The 16,886-nt window shown below is 42.3% G+C and overlaps 2 protein-coding genes across 4 annotated transcripts in view; one reads left to right on the plus strand and one right to left on the minus strand.

The window, feature by feature from the left end:
• Positions 1-3,829, minus strand: part of Cep83 (centrosomal protein 83) — a 101,773-nt gene extending 97,944 nt beyond the window's left edge. Inside the window, exon 1 of one of the 3 annotated variants that reach the window (XM_075954508.1) lies at positions 3,548-3,829. The gene's annotated coding sequence lies outside the window, so the exon portion shown is untranslated. The remainder of the gene's footprint in view (positions 1-3,547) is intronic. The other 2 variants (XM_075954507.1, XM_075954509.1) reach the window with 2 other exon arrangements.
• LOC142838751 (uncharacterized) lies at positions 3,532-16,679 on the plus strand. Its single transcript, XM_075954356.1, has 4 exons — positions 3,532-4,381; positions 4,839-4,889; positions 12,087-12,203; positions 13,215-16,679. The coding sequence occupies exons 1-2, from the start codon at positions 3,532-3,534 to the stop codon at positions 4,865-4,867; spliced, it is 879 nt and encodes a 292-aa protein (XP_075810471.1). The 3' UTR covers positions 4,868-4,889; positions 12,087-12,203; positions 13,215-16,679.
• The last annotated feature ends 207 nt before the right edge of the window (positions 16,680-16,886 follow it).

A 16,886-nucleotide genomic window follows, 5' to 3' on the forward strand; every position in this document is an offset into this window, starting at 1 on the left:
TACAAATGAGTATTTGTCATTCAAGAAACATCAACAACTTCTGTTTAGAAAAAAACAAAGAATATGCTCATAAAGAGATTAATCTAGTCAAGAAGGAAAAAAGATAACATCACAAAATCCAAGTATCAAATAAATAGGATTCACAAATACATACTATAGAATTTCAAATGTCATAGTGAAATTGAACCTTAAAGAAAAGGTGTAATTTAGATTTTTATTTTAAAGGAAGAAACTGGCAAAGAAGACTGATACTGGAAGCAGAAAGCAGGTTTAAGGAATAATGGAGGAAAACGAATTTGGATAAGGCACCTCTTCCATAATAAATATGAGCTCAGAAAGCCAAGGACAAACAATTCTGAAGAAGTCATTTTGAGTCAAGAACTCAGTTGTGGTGTGGAGGAACTGGAGAAATGGCTCGGCAGTTAAAAGGGTGTGCTGCTCTTGCAGAGGACCAGAGATCTCAGCACCTACACAGGTGGGCTCACCACTGCCAGTAACTCCAGCACTAGTGAATTCCAGCTGGCCTCCACATGTGTGCACACACACAGCAAGAGGTGAGTATATTCTGAATTCAGTTGGTAGGACTTTTTTTTAATGTGCATTGGTGTCAGATCCACTGGAATTGGAGCTACAGATAGCTGTAAGTTGTCATGTGGCTGCTGGAAACTGAGCCTGCGTCCTCTGGAAGGGCAGTTAAGCATGCCCTTACATGCTAAGCCATCTCTCCAGCCATAGTAGAACATTTCTCATACAGATAGAAGCATATTCCCAGAAGTATACATAAGCTGAACAATGTAAGAGAAGTAGATACTGGGCCTAATACATTATATATGACAAATCACTAATCTTTCTCTTAGGAATTTATTCTTCTGCACTTTTTGAATTATGACAGTCCCAACACTAAGGTACTTATCACACAATATGAATCAATTTTTTAAATCTTGCCCAGTTCCTCAATGGCTCATTACTTCAACATCAGCATTTGAAGGACACAGGAAAAGACAACTATAATGAATTTGGCTTTCTGAGCTCATATTTTAGTAAGGGTATATATAATCCTGAGGTTCCAATTCCTATCGTTAATTGTCTTAGGGTTTCTACTGCTGTGAAGAGACACCATGACCACAGCAACTCTTATAAAGGAAATATTTAATTGGGGTGGTATGCAGTTCAGGTTTCAGTCCATTGTCATCATGGTGGGACTCTGCGGTGTGCAAGCAGACACTGTGCTAGAGAAGTAGATGAGTGACCCACATCTTGCAAGCAATAGGAAGTCATCTGAACTTCACCGTGAGCAAAGCTTGAGCAAAGGAAACCTCAAAGCCTATCCCCACGGTGACACACTTCCACCAAGGCCCTGCCTACTTCAACAGAGCCACACCCCCTACACATTTATGGGGGCAATTACATTCAAACTACCAAACTAATAGTTTGAATTTAAAGACATCATCTGTCAGTTTATAGGCATGGTGGCTCATACATGCAGTCCCAACACTGGGGAGACTGAGCCAAAAGGATGCCAGGTGTTTGAAGTCAATGAGAGATATATATAGTGAGTTCCAGATCAGCCTCAGCTAAAGGATAAAACCCTGCTTCAATTTAAAACAACAAATATAAACAATATAGAAACAACAACAAAAATATCATTTAAGCCCGCCATTCAGGCCTGAAGTCCCTGTTAGGTCCCAAGAAATTCCTTTTCCCAAACTCTGGCATTTATGTGGAACTAGTCTGTAGACCAGGCTGGCCTCAAACTCAGAGATCCTCCTGCCTCTGCCTCCCAAGTGCTGAGGATCAAAGGCATGCACCACTGCCCGGGGGCCAATCTTCTTATCTCTGGCAAAAGAGGGGAGGCAAATGGCTGTTCCACTAACCTACGCTTGTCGTACCCATTAGCATTATCAAGGTCTATGCCTGCCTCTAAGCTCCCTCAATTCCTACTGGCAAGAACCTGGTTCAGTCATCCTGGCTGGCAAATCCCTTTCTTCTTCCCAGTTCCCCTTCACCCACCCGAGAGCGCAGATCTCCAATTTGGCTTGTTTTGATTTGGCTTGATTGGGAATTTTTGCGTCGGCAGGGAGCTCGTTCCTAACACCTTCCCCCCAGCTCTCTGGCCTATATAACCTCAGCCATGATTGCCCAATCTCTTGCTCTGCTCTAGACTCCAGGACCCCTTTCCTCTGGCTCTCCCCTCTCAAGGCCAGGTCTGCTGCGCCGGCCCTGTTCACTCTGAACCCTTCTTTGAGGCCTCTGGCTGTTCTCTCCCTCATATCTACAATGATACTTCTCCTCAACCATACCCTGAAGCAGTTATGTCCTCATCTTCATTCGGCCCCACAACTCAGGAGGCAGAGGTGGAGAAATTGCCAATTCAAAGTATGCCTTGCTTACAAGGCTAGACCAGTTCTTATCACTTTCCCCACCAAACAGACCACTTTTAAAAAGTAAATTAAATAAAAAAACTTAATTTACCTTACAAGTTATATCATTAAGGGTTCAACAAGTGGAGAGTGAGCCTACTGTAATCCCAAGGCTTAAAAACTTGTGTCTTGCAATCTCTCAAATGGTGCATGTAACTCTAAACTGTTATCATCCTGTTATTTAAAAATATTACTAAAGACAGTCTGCAGACTTTATCGCCTTAGAAAAGATATACTCAAAGAGAAATGCCCCCAGCATACTCTGGAATAAGTAACAGCCAGAGAACTCAAACCCATCTGCAAGGCTCCAAAGAGTCACATGACGCCGAAAAAAAAAATCAAAGCGTTCTACTAATTCTAATTAAAGTGGTTTGAAGTCAAATCTAAATACAAAAGATGAGAAATGTTACCACGTCCACGTATAGGCTAAAAGTATAAATCTAGCGAACTCTGAACTCCGATCAATAAGCCACATTTAATTGTGCTCTGGTTGAAATCAGACTTGTTTACGGTGATGTTGCTTGGCAACAGAAGCACAGCTTTAACCACCAACTCAGTTCTTTAGACCTCATTTAGTACTTTATACTAACAGTTGGAAGATATTATGAATTCGTCATATAGTAGAAAGTTCGGAAGAAATTTATCCTTATACCCTAGACATCTTTGAGAAGGAAGTGGCTTGACAATTAGGTGGCCAAAGACTTAAAACACTAAGTAAAGGCCAAAGTGTCATTTTATTATAGTCAGAAATTGAACTAAGGATTCGCCAAAGTTATCAAGCCCAAACCACGCTTAATAGAGCTCTCAACAACACCTGCACACATCACTACCACAACTGTCTTAAAGAACAAGGAAAATGACAGCGTGGCTTCTCCACCACCAATTAAACTGGAGGTGCTTCACATGAAGCCAGTTACTCAGCTGGCTATCATGCCGCAGTGCACCAAAGAGCCCCGTAACGAGTTCCACGTGCTTCGAAAGACCGCATCCCGAGCTCATCTCACGGCCTGCCTTCCTAACACGCGCTTCCTCCTTTTTTACCAGGAAACAAAACCGAGGTTCAAGGGCGGACGTGGAGGAGGAGGGCTGCAGGGTCCCACCCAAACCTAAAATGAGAGGTTACTTACCAAACTCAGTCCTTGCAGCTTGCCCAAGGAGCACGGCCGCGCTCGCCCCCGGGGGACCCCGGCACAGCTCCGACCACCGCCACCCACTCCGATCTGCTCGCCCAGGCATTGGGGCCGAAGGGTCGGGGGGTCCCACGGCTGGGGTGTCCGGCCCAGCCCGCCACGCCTGGGGCGGTCCTGGCAGCCGCTCTCGCCGCGGGCTGAAGAGGAAGCTGGGGACAGCTGAGGTAGCCCGGGAAACTCGAAGGGCCGAGAGGGCGGCGGCGGCAAGCCCGGCTCCTCCTCCGCGGCCCGGCCTCCTCGGCAGACACGCCGCCCCCTCAGCCCGGCAGCCCGCCACTCGGCGCCGCCGAGCCGCCCTTGTCCGGAGCCGCCGCGGCGCGCCAGCAGGAAGTCCCGCCCCCGTTCTACGTCATCGACGCCGCGCGCCGCCCCGGGCCGGAGCCGTTGGTGGAGGGACCCTAGCTGCAGCAACGGTTGCGCCGGCTGCGGCTACGGCTGCTGCGGTGGCCGAAGTGAGGATGCCGCTTTGGGACGTTCCCTGTGGGCTGCATCGAAAGCCCGCGAGCCCGAGGATCGGCAGGTCGCGCCCCGGACACTCGTGTCGTGAGCAGGTCTCACCTCAAAGCCCGACGCCCGGTGGGTTGAGGGACGCTCTTGCCCTCCTCCCGCCCTTGTCACACCTCCTTTTTCTGAGGACCAGGACGGTGCTCTCGCGGCGCCACCTCTGTCCCTGCAGGCCGCCTGTCGTCGTGCCTGCTGGGCGGATTTTCGGGCTCTGGTACTCATCCCGCAAGTGCGCAGTCGCCCCCAGCTTGTCACCAGGGAAGTCAGGTCAGGACCTTCTGCCCCAGTGTCCTCCCCTGTAGGCTCGCCTCCTCATAGGGAGTGACAGTGAGCTCCTGGTCTTCAAGCTGTTAACTGAAGTTGACACTTGGTGCCACCTTTGACAATATTTGTTACCTAAAGTCTGAATTGAACTAGGCTTCCAGCGCCGTGAGAGAAACAGGCGTCCTGTGTCAATAGCGTAGCTTCCATTTGTATCTCTGACCTCCTAGAACAAGGGCAACAGAGCCCTCGCGTTTTTGAAATGGGGGGGATGGGGTGCATCAGAAGCATAGTGTTGTGTAATTTGATACGTCCTTGTCACATTCACCACCAGAATAGAGAAACCGGAAATCCTGAATGTGACATTGACAGTAATAATTTGCCGAACCAGTCCTGCAGCATCTTTATAGATGACCTTAACCCGGAGTTGTGTGGATTCAATGATGTTTTACGGTTTTCCCAGATCCTGAAATCAACAGTAGCAACCAGTGAAACCATCCGTTAGAAATCTCAGGTAAGTGGGAAAGATGACTAGGAGAAAAAGCGAGTGGAAGGAAAGCTCTCACACATGAACACTTGCTACATGAACACTTAGAGAAAAAAAATAAGCCGGGCGGTGGTGGCTCACGCCTTTAATCCCAGCACTCGGGAGGCAGAGGCAGGCGGATCTCTGTGAGTTCGAGGCCAGCCTGGTCTAGAAGAGCTAGTTCCAGGACAGGAACCAAAAGCTACGGAGAAACCCTATCTCGAAAAAACCAAAAAAAAAAAAAAAAGAAAAGAAAAAAGGAGAAATAAATTAAACCATTACAAAAAATAGTAGAAAATCTGTGCTGAAGAGATGGCTCAATGGTTTAGAGCGCTTCCTACTTTTCCAACAGACCCAAATTCGGTTCCCAGAACCCAGATCCTGCTGCTCACACCTATGTGTAACTACAGCTGCAGAGAAATCTGACACCTTTGACCTCTGTGAGCACCTACACTCGTGTGCACGTACCCACGTGTAGACACACATAACTAAAAATAGTAACATTTTTTTAAATAGAACTCAAAGGTGAATGTATTGATCACCCTGAGGTTAGTTAGAAAGAAAGGCCTTTTCCAAGAATGAAATAAACCGCATGAAACAACAAAGATTGTAATTAATATTCATAAAATTGAAAATAGCCATAGAAAATACATTTATATCATTTGCAAGAAGAAAAGCATTCCCGACATACAACTCTTAGAAGATCAAGTATAACTTTCAACAGCTGATAATAAAAGTTGGCAAAAGAGAGGTGTGTTCATTCAGTAGAAGACTCTAGACCCATTAAGCATTCCATTACATATGTCCATAGACTATGGGTTGTATTTGCCCAAGAATAAAAGCAAAATACAAATCACAGTGTACAGAATATGAATGGATGTATGTTGATATAAAAGTACAAAAATCTGGGGCTGGAGAGATGGCTCAGTGGTTAAGAGCATTGCCTGCTCTTCCAAAGGTCATGAGTTCAAATCCCAGCAACCACATGGTGGCTCACAACCATCTGTAAAGAGGTCTGGCGTCCTCTTCTGGCCTTCAGGCATACATGCAGAATATTGTATACATAATAAATAAATAAATATTTTAAAAAAAAAAGTACAAAAATCTAAACGAAAGAGAGACAGTGATTTGTATCATTTGGATGTTTTAACTTTGTTTGGAATTTTTAATTCATAAACATCGTTTTATGAAAGTAAAGTCATATTTTTTAATTAAAAACGTACCAGGAAAAGGAGATACCACCAGGCGGTAGTGGCGCACGCGTTTAATCCCAGCACTTGGGAGGCAAAGGCAGGTGGATCTCTGTGAGTTCAAGGCTAGCCTGGTCTGGGACAGGCCTCGAAGCTACAGGGAAACCCTGTCTCGAAAACCAAAAGAGAGGGAGAGAGAGAGAGGGAGGAAGGAAGGGAGAAGGAAAGAAAGAAAATTAGACACCATGACCAAAGATGATGAAATTTAATATAGGGCAAGGATTAATAATGTAAGAATATAATAATATTAATGAAACATAATACTAATGGAACAAAGCCATAGTCCCAATAGATACAGAAAAAATATTTTACAAAATTCAAAACTCATTAACATTAGAAAGTTTCAGCAAGCTAAGAACAGAAGGGAACTTCCTCAAGTAGATTGGTTATCATCTTTTGAAAACTTAATGGTGAAATAGGAAATCTGCTTCCACTAAAATCAGGCATAGAATTAACACAAAAGTTTCTAAAGCAGGGGAGGAAAAAATTCTAAAACTTCATATGGTCATATGAAAGACCCCAGATAGTCAAAGCAATCCTGAAGGGGAAAAGGCTAGAGAAAGGACAGTGCCTGATTTCACATTATATGACAGAGCCATAGTAACAAAAACAATATAATACTGCACACAAACACCCAGGGTTCTTCTCTGACCTCCACACATATGCATACACTCATATACACATGCATAAAAGACACTATCAATGGTAAAGACTGACTCATAGTTAGGAGAAAATATTTGTAAATCATTTATAAGATACCCAGGTATGTGAAGCACTAAACTCGAAAACAATGCTGGGAAGTTGAAGGCTGGGAAGTTGGAGAAATGGTTCAGTGCTCTGGTAGAGAACCAGTGTTCAGTTCCCAGCATCCACATCAGACAGCCAACAACTGCCTGTAATTCCAACTCAGGAGAATCCTGTGTCCTCTCCTGGCCTCCTGAGGCACCTGAGCACACATGAGCATAAACAGAGACTTGAAAAGCTAAAATAAAAATAAAGTTGAGGGTTGGAACTAGGCGTGTAGCTAACTGGTGGAGTCTTGCCTAGCATGCACATAAACATAGGTATATACCTGTAATCCCAGCACAAAACAAAAAGCTGGAAGTGGTAATGGTGGAAGCAGAAGGAATATGATCTTGACTGGACTGCAAGATGAGACCCATTCTGAAAAGGGGGCAAGAGTACAGAATGCATAGGCATTTCTCCAGTGATGGCAAATAGGCACATAAAAAGATGCTCAGTATCATGAATCAAATGTATACCAAAACTGAATCACCATTGCACACTCGTTAAAATATTATCAGTGCCTAATACACAACCCAGGAAGTAACAAATCCTGGTGAGAATGTGGAGACATTGAAACTTGTGAATTGATGGCAAGGTTTTAAAACCACTCTGAAAACCAGGGTTACAGTTCGACAAAAAGTTAAGAATTACCAAATCTAGTATTCCACTTGTAGTATATACCCAAAACAGTTGAGAGTAGAGGCTGAGATAAATCTATGTTTGTAGCAAACATATTCAAAACAGCTAAAACATGGAAACAAGAATGTCTGCGCATGGATGACTAAGTGAAACATGGTAACATTCATCAATAAAACACTGTTTACTCTTACAAAGAAAGGATGTTCTGACCTATGCTACAGTATGGTTTCACTGTGGGGATGGGAGCTAGTCATGCAATAGAATATAACCAGTCAGAAAAAGATAATAAATAGAATATCTATGTTTCCACTTAGGTACTTAAATCACAGAATAATAGCTGCCAACTCTGGAGGAAGGTAGAAACCAGAAGTTACTACTTAATGAGTACAAAATATCAGTTGTTCAGGATGAAAAAAGAGTTCTGGAGATGGGTTATAGTGCAGCATTATGAATGCATTTCGTTCTTCTGTATCATACATTTTAAAATAATTAAGGGGCAAACATAATGAAACACACTCCTGAAATCACAGCACACAAGAAGTGGGGGCAGGAAAATGAGGGGTTCAGGATCATGCTACGCTACACAGAGATTTTGAAAACAACCTGGACTAAATGAGACCCTGGCTCAAAAAAATGAAAAATAAATAAATTAACCTAAAATTTTAAATGATTAAGGGATAAATTTTATGAGTATCTTGATAAAACGAAGACTGTTCAGTTCATCTTTAGTCACGAGAAATGAATGTCTAAAGTATAGTAGATTCCACTTCACACGCTGAGGAGCTACAGTCGGTCTTGTAGAACCCTAATGTCAGTAACGATGTAAGCAGCTGGAACTCACACATCACTGGTGTTAGGACAACATTCGTTAGTGAACGTTCACAGTTTAAACAGCAGTCTAACCTATGCATGAGCCATTCATCTCAGTGACTTGACTGAAATGAAATTCAAGTTCACAAGAATACTACATGTTCAGGACAGCCTTATTCAAAAAGTAGTCACTCACCTATCTCAGGAACATGAAAATTATACAGTCACACACTAGACTACAAGTAAGCAATAAAAGGAACATGCTTGGACTGAAGAGATGGCTCAGTGGTTAAGAGCACTGCCTGCCCTTCCAAAGGTCCTGAGTTCAGTTCCCAGCAACCACATGGTGGCTCAAAACCATCTGGAATGAGGTCTGGTGCCCTCTTCTGGTATGCAGGCATACATGCAGACAGAATACTGAGAATACTGTATACTGTATATATATGTTTTTTTTTTAAAAAGGAACATGCTTGTCTATACACTCAACAACATGGATAAATCTCACAAAGATTTTTTATATACAAGAAGCTGAGCACATCAGAGTACATGATATTTGGTTCTGTTCAAATGGAATCCAAGAAAAAGTTTATAAATTTCAAGGTGACTTTAAGACACAGCAAAATAGTAGAAAAAAAGTCTAAAGAATCTTAATGATAAACAATTCTATATTTTGTGTCAAGTTACTTTTAATGCAGTTCTCAAAACTCACAAACTGAATATCTAAGATATGTGCATTTTATTACTAACTATGCCACAACAGCTTATATATTTAAAAGTATTAATAGAAATGACACCTTTTGATTCATTGAAACACTAATTACTGCTAGGAATGCCACTCCCTTCCTGATATCAAGATACCTGAGAAGTTTGACCAGTAGTTAGGAAACCACTTAGTGTTCCTGCCCTCAGGACCAATATGTTGATATCCATGGACTCTGTGAGATGGAAAATATCCATTTGAAAAGATTGTGTCTGATGAAAACAGAAAGGAAATTATTTGGAGGAGGAAGGAGACCAGCAAGAGAGGAGGAGGAGAAGGCTAGCAATATGAGTTCACCAGTAAAAGCACTTGCCGCACAAGCCTCAGTCTGATCCTGGGAACCCGACTGAAAGTGGAAGGAGAGAACAGACTCCACCAAGTTGTCCTCTGACCACATCATACTCATGCACAAACACACACACTTTTAATTTTAAAAGGAGAGTAGGAGAATGGGCATTGAAGGAGAGGTACAAATAAAGCATAATGGCGCACACATAACTGTATGAAAATGCTGTAATGAGACCCATTCATATGCTCAAACGTACGTTAAATTTAACCCATGTGAGTACCTTTTGATTTAAAAAAACGTTACACATGGTGAACATGATAAGCACAGTCATATCAACCACTGACCTTTTGATCACTATGGCCAGGTGTGGTGGAACAAGCCTTTAATCCTGGCAGACAGAGACAGGCTGAGTTCAAGGCCCTGAGTTAGAGGCCAGCCTGGTCCCCATAACGAGTTCTAGGACATCCAGAGCTTCACAGAGAAACCCTGAATCTAAGAGCTAGGAAAAAAATTATGATGTACTGAGTACATCCAAAAAATTTTGTCATTCCTTAATTACATAGTGTTTCTATTGTAGTAAACATTATATGTGTGTCAGCTTATAACAAAAACTTGAGATGATCAATTTAGAAAAAAGTGTATTGTGTCTTGTAGTTTGGGATTTTTGTACATAATCATTTGGCCTTTTGGGGGCCACTAGTGAGGCAACACACCATGGCAAGGAATGCAGAGTTGATTCTCAACCTATGGGTTAAACAACCCTTTCACAGGAGTCGCCTAAGACCATCAGAAAACACAGATATCTACATTACATAAATAAAATTATAATAACAGTAGCAAAGTTACAGTTATGAAGTAGCAACGAAAATAATTTTTTGGTTCCACAACATGAGGAACTATATTAAAGGACTGAAGTATCGGGAAGGATGAGAACCACTCATGGGTCAGAAGTGAAAGAGAAATAGAAGAAGTGGAGTGGCGGTGGTGTTCCACTATTCCCTTCAAGGGCATGCTGCCCATAATAAAGACCTTCTAGTAGGCCTTACCCATTAAAAAGGCTCTACCACCTCCTAATGGTACCACACTGGGAAGTCACTGTTTACCAAAAGAATTTTCAGGAGGGCATTTAAGATCCAAACTGTAACAAATAATACAGGTTTTAGAACCAGGTAGTGGTGGCACGTGCCTTTAATCTCAGCACTTGGGTGGCAGAGGCAGACAGAGCTCTGTGAGTTCGAGGCCAGTCTGGGCTACAGAGCTAGTTCCAGGACAGCCAAGACTATACAGAGAGAAATTCCATCTCAAAAAGCCAAAAAGAAAGGAGAGAAGGGGGGGGGGTCTAATTTTAAAGGATACAGGAAACATATGTTACATACAAAATATTTTTTTTAAAAGGAGTTTGAGCATCTATAAATTTTCTTAAACTAAAGCATCTGGAAATCAATACTGGATGAACAACACTCTATAACATTGAGGAATACATTCAAACTGCAGAAAAAAAAATAAGTGCCCAAATAATAATAAACGAGCTAGTCTATTATGGAAGATCAAGGGAGGACATTTGGAGTGTTTGAACAAAACATAGCATGCTGCAGGATATAAGAAGTCTTTTAACAGAGCAGGCATTGCAGTATTACTTTTTACTTTCCACATTTCATAGTTTGGTGCCAGGGACAGAAATAATACATGAGGAATAGCTTGTTTTATGGAATATCAAGGGCGGGGGACTTCTGTTTTCTATAGCTTAGTGGGAAATGAGACGATACTTGTCTTAAAATCTACACACATTTTTCCTTCATCTGTTAGCTTCTCCTTCCCACATTCTCTTATATTTTTGGTTGTAAGCCTAGCATTTAACGGCTGAGCCCTCTCTCCAGCCCCACATTCTCTTTAGTAATTATGCTTTCTCTTAGGTTCTCATTCGCCTTCTCTTTTTTTCTTTTTCTCCTCTAGACCAGATTTCTCTGTTTTCACAACTGATGCTCAGAAGGCATTTTAGGAACTACCCCTAACACACACCCCTGTTTTTCACAGCACATGACCATGAAAACCTGAAACAAATACATTGAATATCTGTTTCTGTACTGGGGCTCCTTGGAAGACCAAAAATCATGGTAATATCTAAAGGGCTTGTCCCAAACCCAACTTTTGTCCCCTTGGAGAGTAATGTTCTCTATAACGACGCTTACTCCAAATAACAAGTTCTCTGAAAGAATAGATAATCATGTTTACCATGGTTTAAAAAAATTAATCACTTTTACATACCCATCAAACAACTATATGCCAAAGTTCTTTGCTGTGGAATGATTCTCTTGTACACTGTAAAGATTTGTCACTCGTATTGGTATAATAACACTCTGATTGGCCAGTAGCCAGTCAGGAAGTGTAGGCTGGGTTATCTAACTAAGGATGATGGAAAGTATAAGAGCAGAGGCTGAGGAGTCACCAGGCGATGAACGTGCCATACCAATAAAGGTGCGGCCATGTGACAGAGAGTAAATAAATATGGGTTAATTTAAGTGTAAGAGTTAGCTTGTAATAAGTCTGAGCTACGGGCCGAGCATTTATAAGTAATATTAAGCCTCTAAGTGGTTATTTGGGAACTTGTGGGCAAGAGAGAAATGTCTAACTACAGTTCTTCACTTTTATAGATGATACTACCTAGTATTGGTTATTTCATAGCACCTCCATTTTCAAAGAGCGTCTTCCTGGACTAGACATGGAAAACACTGTGACTCAAAACATTATACTCACAAAGAGTTCAAAGGGTAGGTTATTTATATAAATGTCTCCATCTACTATGTGCTGAAATTTTCCATTTTTACCATTGAGAAGATGATTGCTTTCTAATTTTTTTCTCTGAATTCTGAAGCTGTACAGCCTCTTTGATACTTACAACCTTATATAACTTATAAAGCTATTCGTTTCAATAAAGAGTCAGGAATTAGGCTAGAAGAGAATAGAAATGGAATAGAAAAAAATAACTGAGAATAAGGAAAAAAGAAGTGATCAAGCTTCTTATTTTTTTAATCTATAAGTAAAATTTTGTGATCTTAATAATCATACTCTGAGTTGTTCTCAAAAGAAGTGTTTTATAAACTAGATATTGCCTAAAGATTAGGGACTAATGTGATAACAATTTAGGAGGCCCCAGGAATACAGGGCATCCTGCAGTACAAAACTTAGTTTGAGTCTGAGAGAAGTAAGCAAGATAGAAGTAGGCATTGATTAAAAGAAATGGGGTTTAAAATTCAAGGGAGAAAGTAGACCAAGAGAGCCTTCAAGGCTGGTGTAGGCTCTGCAATAGAGCTCCAAGAAAGTCTTGGCCATGGCAATAAGACTCCAAAGTGCAGGAAATAACTTGAGAGGTCCCAGTTTTGAACAGACATGGCTGTGCTCAGCCATTGGTGGGGAAAAATCCAGGGAGGTTTACAGCTCAGAGCTTAAATGATGAATCCCCAAGATACAACACTTGGAAGACTGTTGGCTAACTATAGTCCTCAGTTTGCGCTCTCTCGCGCTCTCTCTCTCTCTCTCTCTCTCTCTCTCTCTCTCTCTCTCTCTCCCTCTCCCTCTCCCTCTCCCTCTCCCTCTCCCTCTCCCTCTCCCTCTCCCTCTCCCTCTCCCTCTCCTCTGTGTGTGTGTGTGTGTGTGTGTGTCTGTCTGTCTGTCTCTCTCTCTGGTGTGTATACTGTAAATAATACTAAAATAGTTTGTGTGTGCCAAGGTGACTGTTTTGATGTTTTTCCCTTTTATATTTTTTTTTTCTTTTCAACCAGGATGTTGGATACAGAATAAGAAATTTTGGGAGATCAAAATTCAGGAGTTCAGTTCCAGCCTGGAAAACAAGATGAGGGAACTGCCTGCACCAATGTTCACATTTCTGATTGACTTACACGATTTTCCTTCTTTTGACCTCAGAAGTCACTTGGAAACTTGTGGGGGAAATTTCAGCACATCTTTTAAGTTTTGTTTATGGTAAGCAGGGGAGATACATCAGAACTTAGAGAAGTGTCTCAGCCTCCAGACTTGGTAGCCTCGCCATCAACCCACCCCTGGATTTTCCTCTCCAGGCTTTGGGGTCACATTTCATTGTCAGTGTGATTCAAGTTCACGGTTTACCATCACAGCTAGCCATAGTTTTAGTGGCTAGTCTTAAACTCTTTGCTGAGGTGTGTGTGTGTGTGTGTGTGTGTGTGTGTGTGTGTGGTTTTTTGGTTGGTTGGGTCTGTTGTTTGTTGGCAGAATTTTTCACATTTTTATGGTAGGAAAGTTTACATTAGCATTAAGAAATGCTTTCCTAGTTTGCCCAGTAGCTGCTTCTCAGCACTGCCGGCTTTCATGGAATTTTCGGTATTGTTTTTATTTTATGTCTTGATCTTTGCACATGAACCATGCCATTATTGGTTTCTGCTGGAAATACTTACGTGTGTGGTATGTGTACCTGCTCATGTGTGTATGTCTGCACTTATGTGCACATGGGTGTGGAGGACAGAGATTGACCTTGGGCGTTTCCATTCATCGGTTCTTCAGCTTATGCTTTGGAGCAAGGTCTCTCACTGAACCTGTAATCCATCAGCTCAGATAGGCTGGCTGGCCAGTGAGACTCAGGGATCTGCCTGTCTCCGCCCTCTCAGTACTGGGGCTGTTGTCATGGCAGCGGAGCACTTCACTGGCTGAGTCATCTCTCTAACCCTTCTGGAAACAATTTATCCAGAATTCCTACTCAGGGCTTTCATCTTCGTCGTCTACTTTATCTTCATGCATATCAGTTCCTGCTGTACCTTCACAAGCATTTGTATCCACATGTCTTGTCTTCTTCATGGTCTCTACAGTCCTGCTTTTCATTGGTGCCATTTGAGCGGGGGCGCTCTTAAATCATCATGTGGGGGAAGCTGCTCCGCCATGATCCCCATGGGTCTATCCTCTTGAGAATGTCTTTTATGAAGGCAAACTGCAGGTCCTGTCACTCAGTGGGCTTCGGCTCAAGTACTGCTCATCATTCTTCATTATTTGTCAGATTCGATTTCCCTTTAGTTGTGCTTTTGATAAGCCTAAGGGCTTACCTCGTATGACCCAGATCCTTATTCCTGATGGAAAATGTGTGCTGGTAACTATATCTCATTCTGGAATTGCTGCACATGTCCTCCCACGGTTACAATTTTGAATCAAAATGTTCCCAAATTGATCACCTATGTGTTTTTCTCTGCCTTGTAGCATTTTGATTTCTTATTGATCTAGCTCAGTTACCACTGCCAAGATAGGAAATCCTTGCCTGCTCATAACTGTTCCCAGAGTTCCAAATGGCCAAACAGTAGCCATAACTTATGGTCTAATGGGACTCTTGTTGTTGTTCCCCGACAGAAATTCACCCATTTGGAAGCCTTCAGAGTAAAGGGTTATAGGAACAGGAAGCAGTGTCCCCTAACAAGTCAGTGGGGTCTCTTCTGCTTCCTCTGCTTCGTTCTTCTTAGTAGGAACAATACCTTATAGGTCTCTCTGTGTTAGTGTACGTACTGTTTCTTAAAGGATGGCGCTTAATCCTTATGAAATCCTGCTTCTGAGCTGGCCTTCAACTAAACCATTATTACATTGGAAACAAATGTTAGGGTCGAGATGAATTTTAGGGTTGAACAGCAAGGTCAGGAACACTGAGGAAGGTAAATAAGAAGGTTTGCAACTGGGTATGAAATAGCCAAGTTGCCCAGAGAACAGAAAGTGCAGAACTCTGGGAAGAACAAAATCTGGCTCTAGATGTTTCAGCTGGCCCCAGGAGCCCCACCTCCATCCTTGCAGGAGCATGTGCGAGACATCATTGCCCTTTCCTTAGTAAACATCTACACTTTATAGGTAGTTACACCGTCATAGATAAGCATGCATCTAATTGTAACAGACTGAATTGTGGGTAATGGCTTCTAGGAAAGCTACTTGCTTTAGAAAGGACACCTTCTCATACTCCGCCAAGGATGGACAAGGGAAGGAAAACTGGTGGACAAAGTCCAGATGCTAGAGGTATCCCTTTGCCATTGGCACGTGGCTCAGACCACCCTCCCCTCTTTGCCTTCTCACCTGCTGAAGTAAACCCTGGCAGCTCGTTCACTCTACTTGAGCTCTATGTCAGTCTCTTTCCTTGAGGAACACAAGAACTGAGGCTGCTGCTGCACTTGACATTGGAGGGAATGTGGGAGGAGACATCTCTCCTCATCCCTAACACCTTCAGTGGGTTGCCTGGTGTTCTATCAGACTGGATGGGCCTGTTGATTCTCTTGTCAGGAGTTCACATATATCTTTTTACTTATCCTTGTTTGGATGCTCAATTAAATTAGATCTTTAAGGCCGTGGCTAGCAATAATATAGGCTAAGGCCCTGCAAGGCAGAGCAGCAAATCCACACCCAGAATAAGTCCTCATCCCTGTCAGGATGGACCACTAGCCACTCCAAAATTGGAAAAGTCCATGCTATTGACATGCTACCAGGTGTCCGACTGGTCTCAAGTGATACTACCCTATTGGGCACACAGTATAGTTCTGTCGCGTGCAGGTTCTTCAGAGAAAGATAGGTATGGGTTGGCTTTTGTAACTGGGAATTTGCTCTGGCTCATGTGTAGCCTCCTGTGAAAACATGGCTGCTCATATGTTGTTGTAGTTCTAGACAGTTCTAGAGCAGGCCATGACAAAAGCTTGCCTAACACCAACTGATAGAATCCTTTGTTCGATTTTTCTGTTTCTCTTCACGATGAATGTTCTAGTCAGAGAGAATTATGTCATTAGCCACTAAGCAAGACAGATACCTTTAGGGACAAAATCCTATAAGTGAATGCACCTTTGGGGCATCCTTTGTTTTCTTGCCACTGAAATTTTATGGCATAAGCAGAGCATTCCTTGAGGCATGTCAGTTGATCAGTTTGAGCTAACCATGCTTCAGAATGTGTCTACTGTATCTTCTTTGTAAATTGTGAGATTTCACTGAGCTTGCTCAGGAATGTACTCCTTAACTGAGCATGCCTAGTATTGGATCACCCCTGACATGAGTTTGTATAGGCTCTCTGAATAAAATTCCCATGCTGTCTCTGTTGGAAGAGCTTTGTTTGGGAAGAACACCTGTGCTCTCTCTTGTCCATTGCAAGTAATCTTTCTCTACTCCTTTTTTTATATATTGACTGTGCTTATTTTGGCTTGCACTTAACAATATGTGAACCCATTATATGGGATTACAATATAATAAAAAAAAGTCTTTACCCCTTGTGTTTTCTCTCACAGCTCCATTTATTATATACCTCTTTCCTCACTTCATTCCCTCTGATCACCAAGGGCTAATGAGAAGGTCCATACAGATGATTATACCATCAAACACTTGAAACTACCAATCAATATTAACAAGAAACAACAAAACAACACATACAAAAAGAAACATAAGCCGGGTGGTGGTGGCGCAGGCCTTTAATCCCAGCA

This window comes from Microtus pennsylvanicus, chromosome 20 (genome assembly GCF_037038515.1).
Source record: "Microtus pennsylvanicus isolate mMicPen1 chromosome 20, mMicPen1.hap1, whole genome shotgun sequence".
Classification (NCBI taxonomy): domain Eukaryota; kingdom Metazoa; phylum Chordata; class Mammalia; order Rodentia; family Cricetidae; genus Microtus; species Microtus pennsylvanicus.

Excerpts from the sequence above, each read along its gene's own strand:
- LOC142838751 (XM_075954356.1), top strand. The coding sequence starts at position 3,532 with ATGAGAGGTTACTTACCAAACTCAGTCCTTGCAGCTTGCCCAAGGAGC. Across the intron at positions 4,382-4,838 it reads CTTGTCACCAGGGAAGTCAG|ATCCTGAAATCAACAGTAGC; the intron begins GTCAGGACCTTC and ends CGGTTTTCCCAG.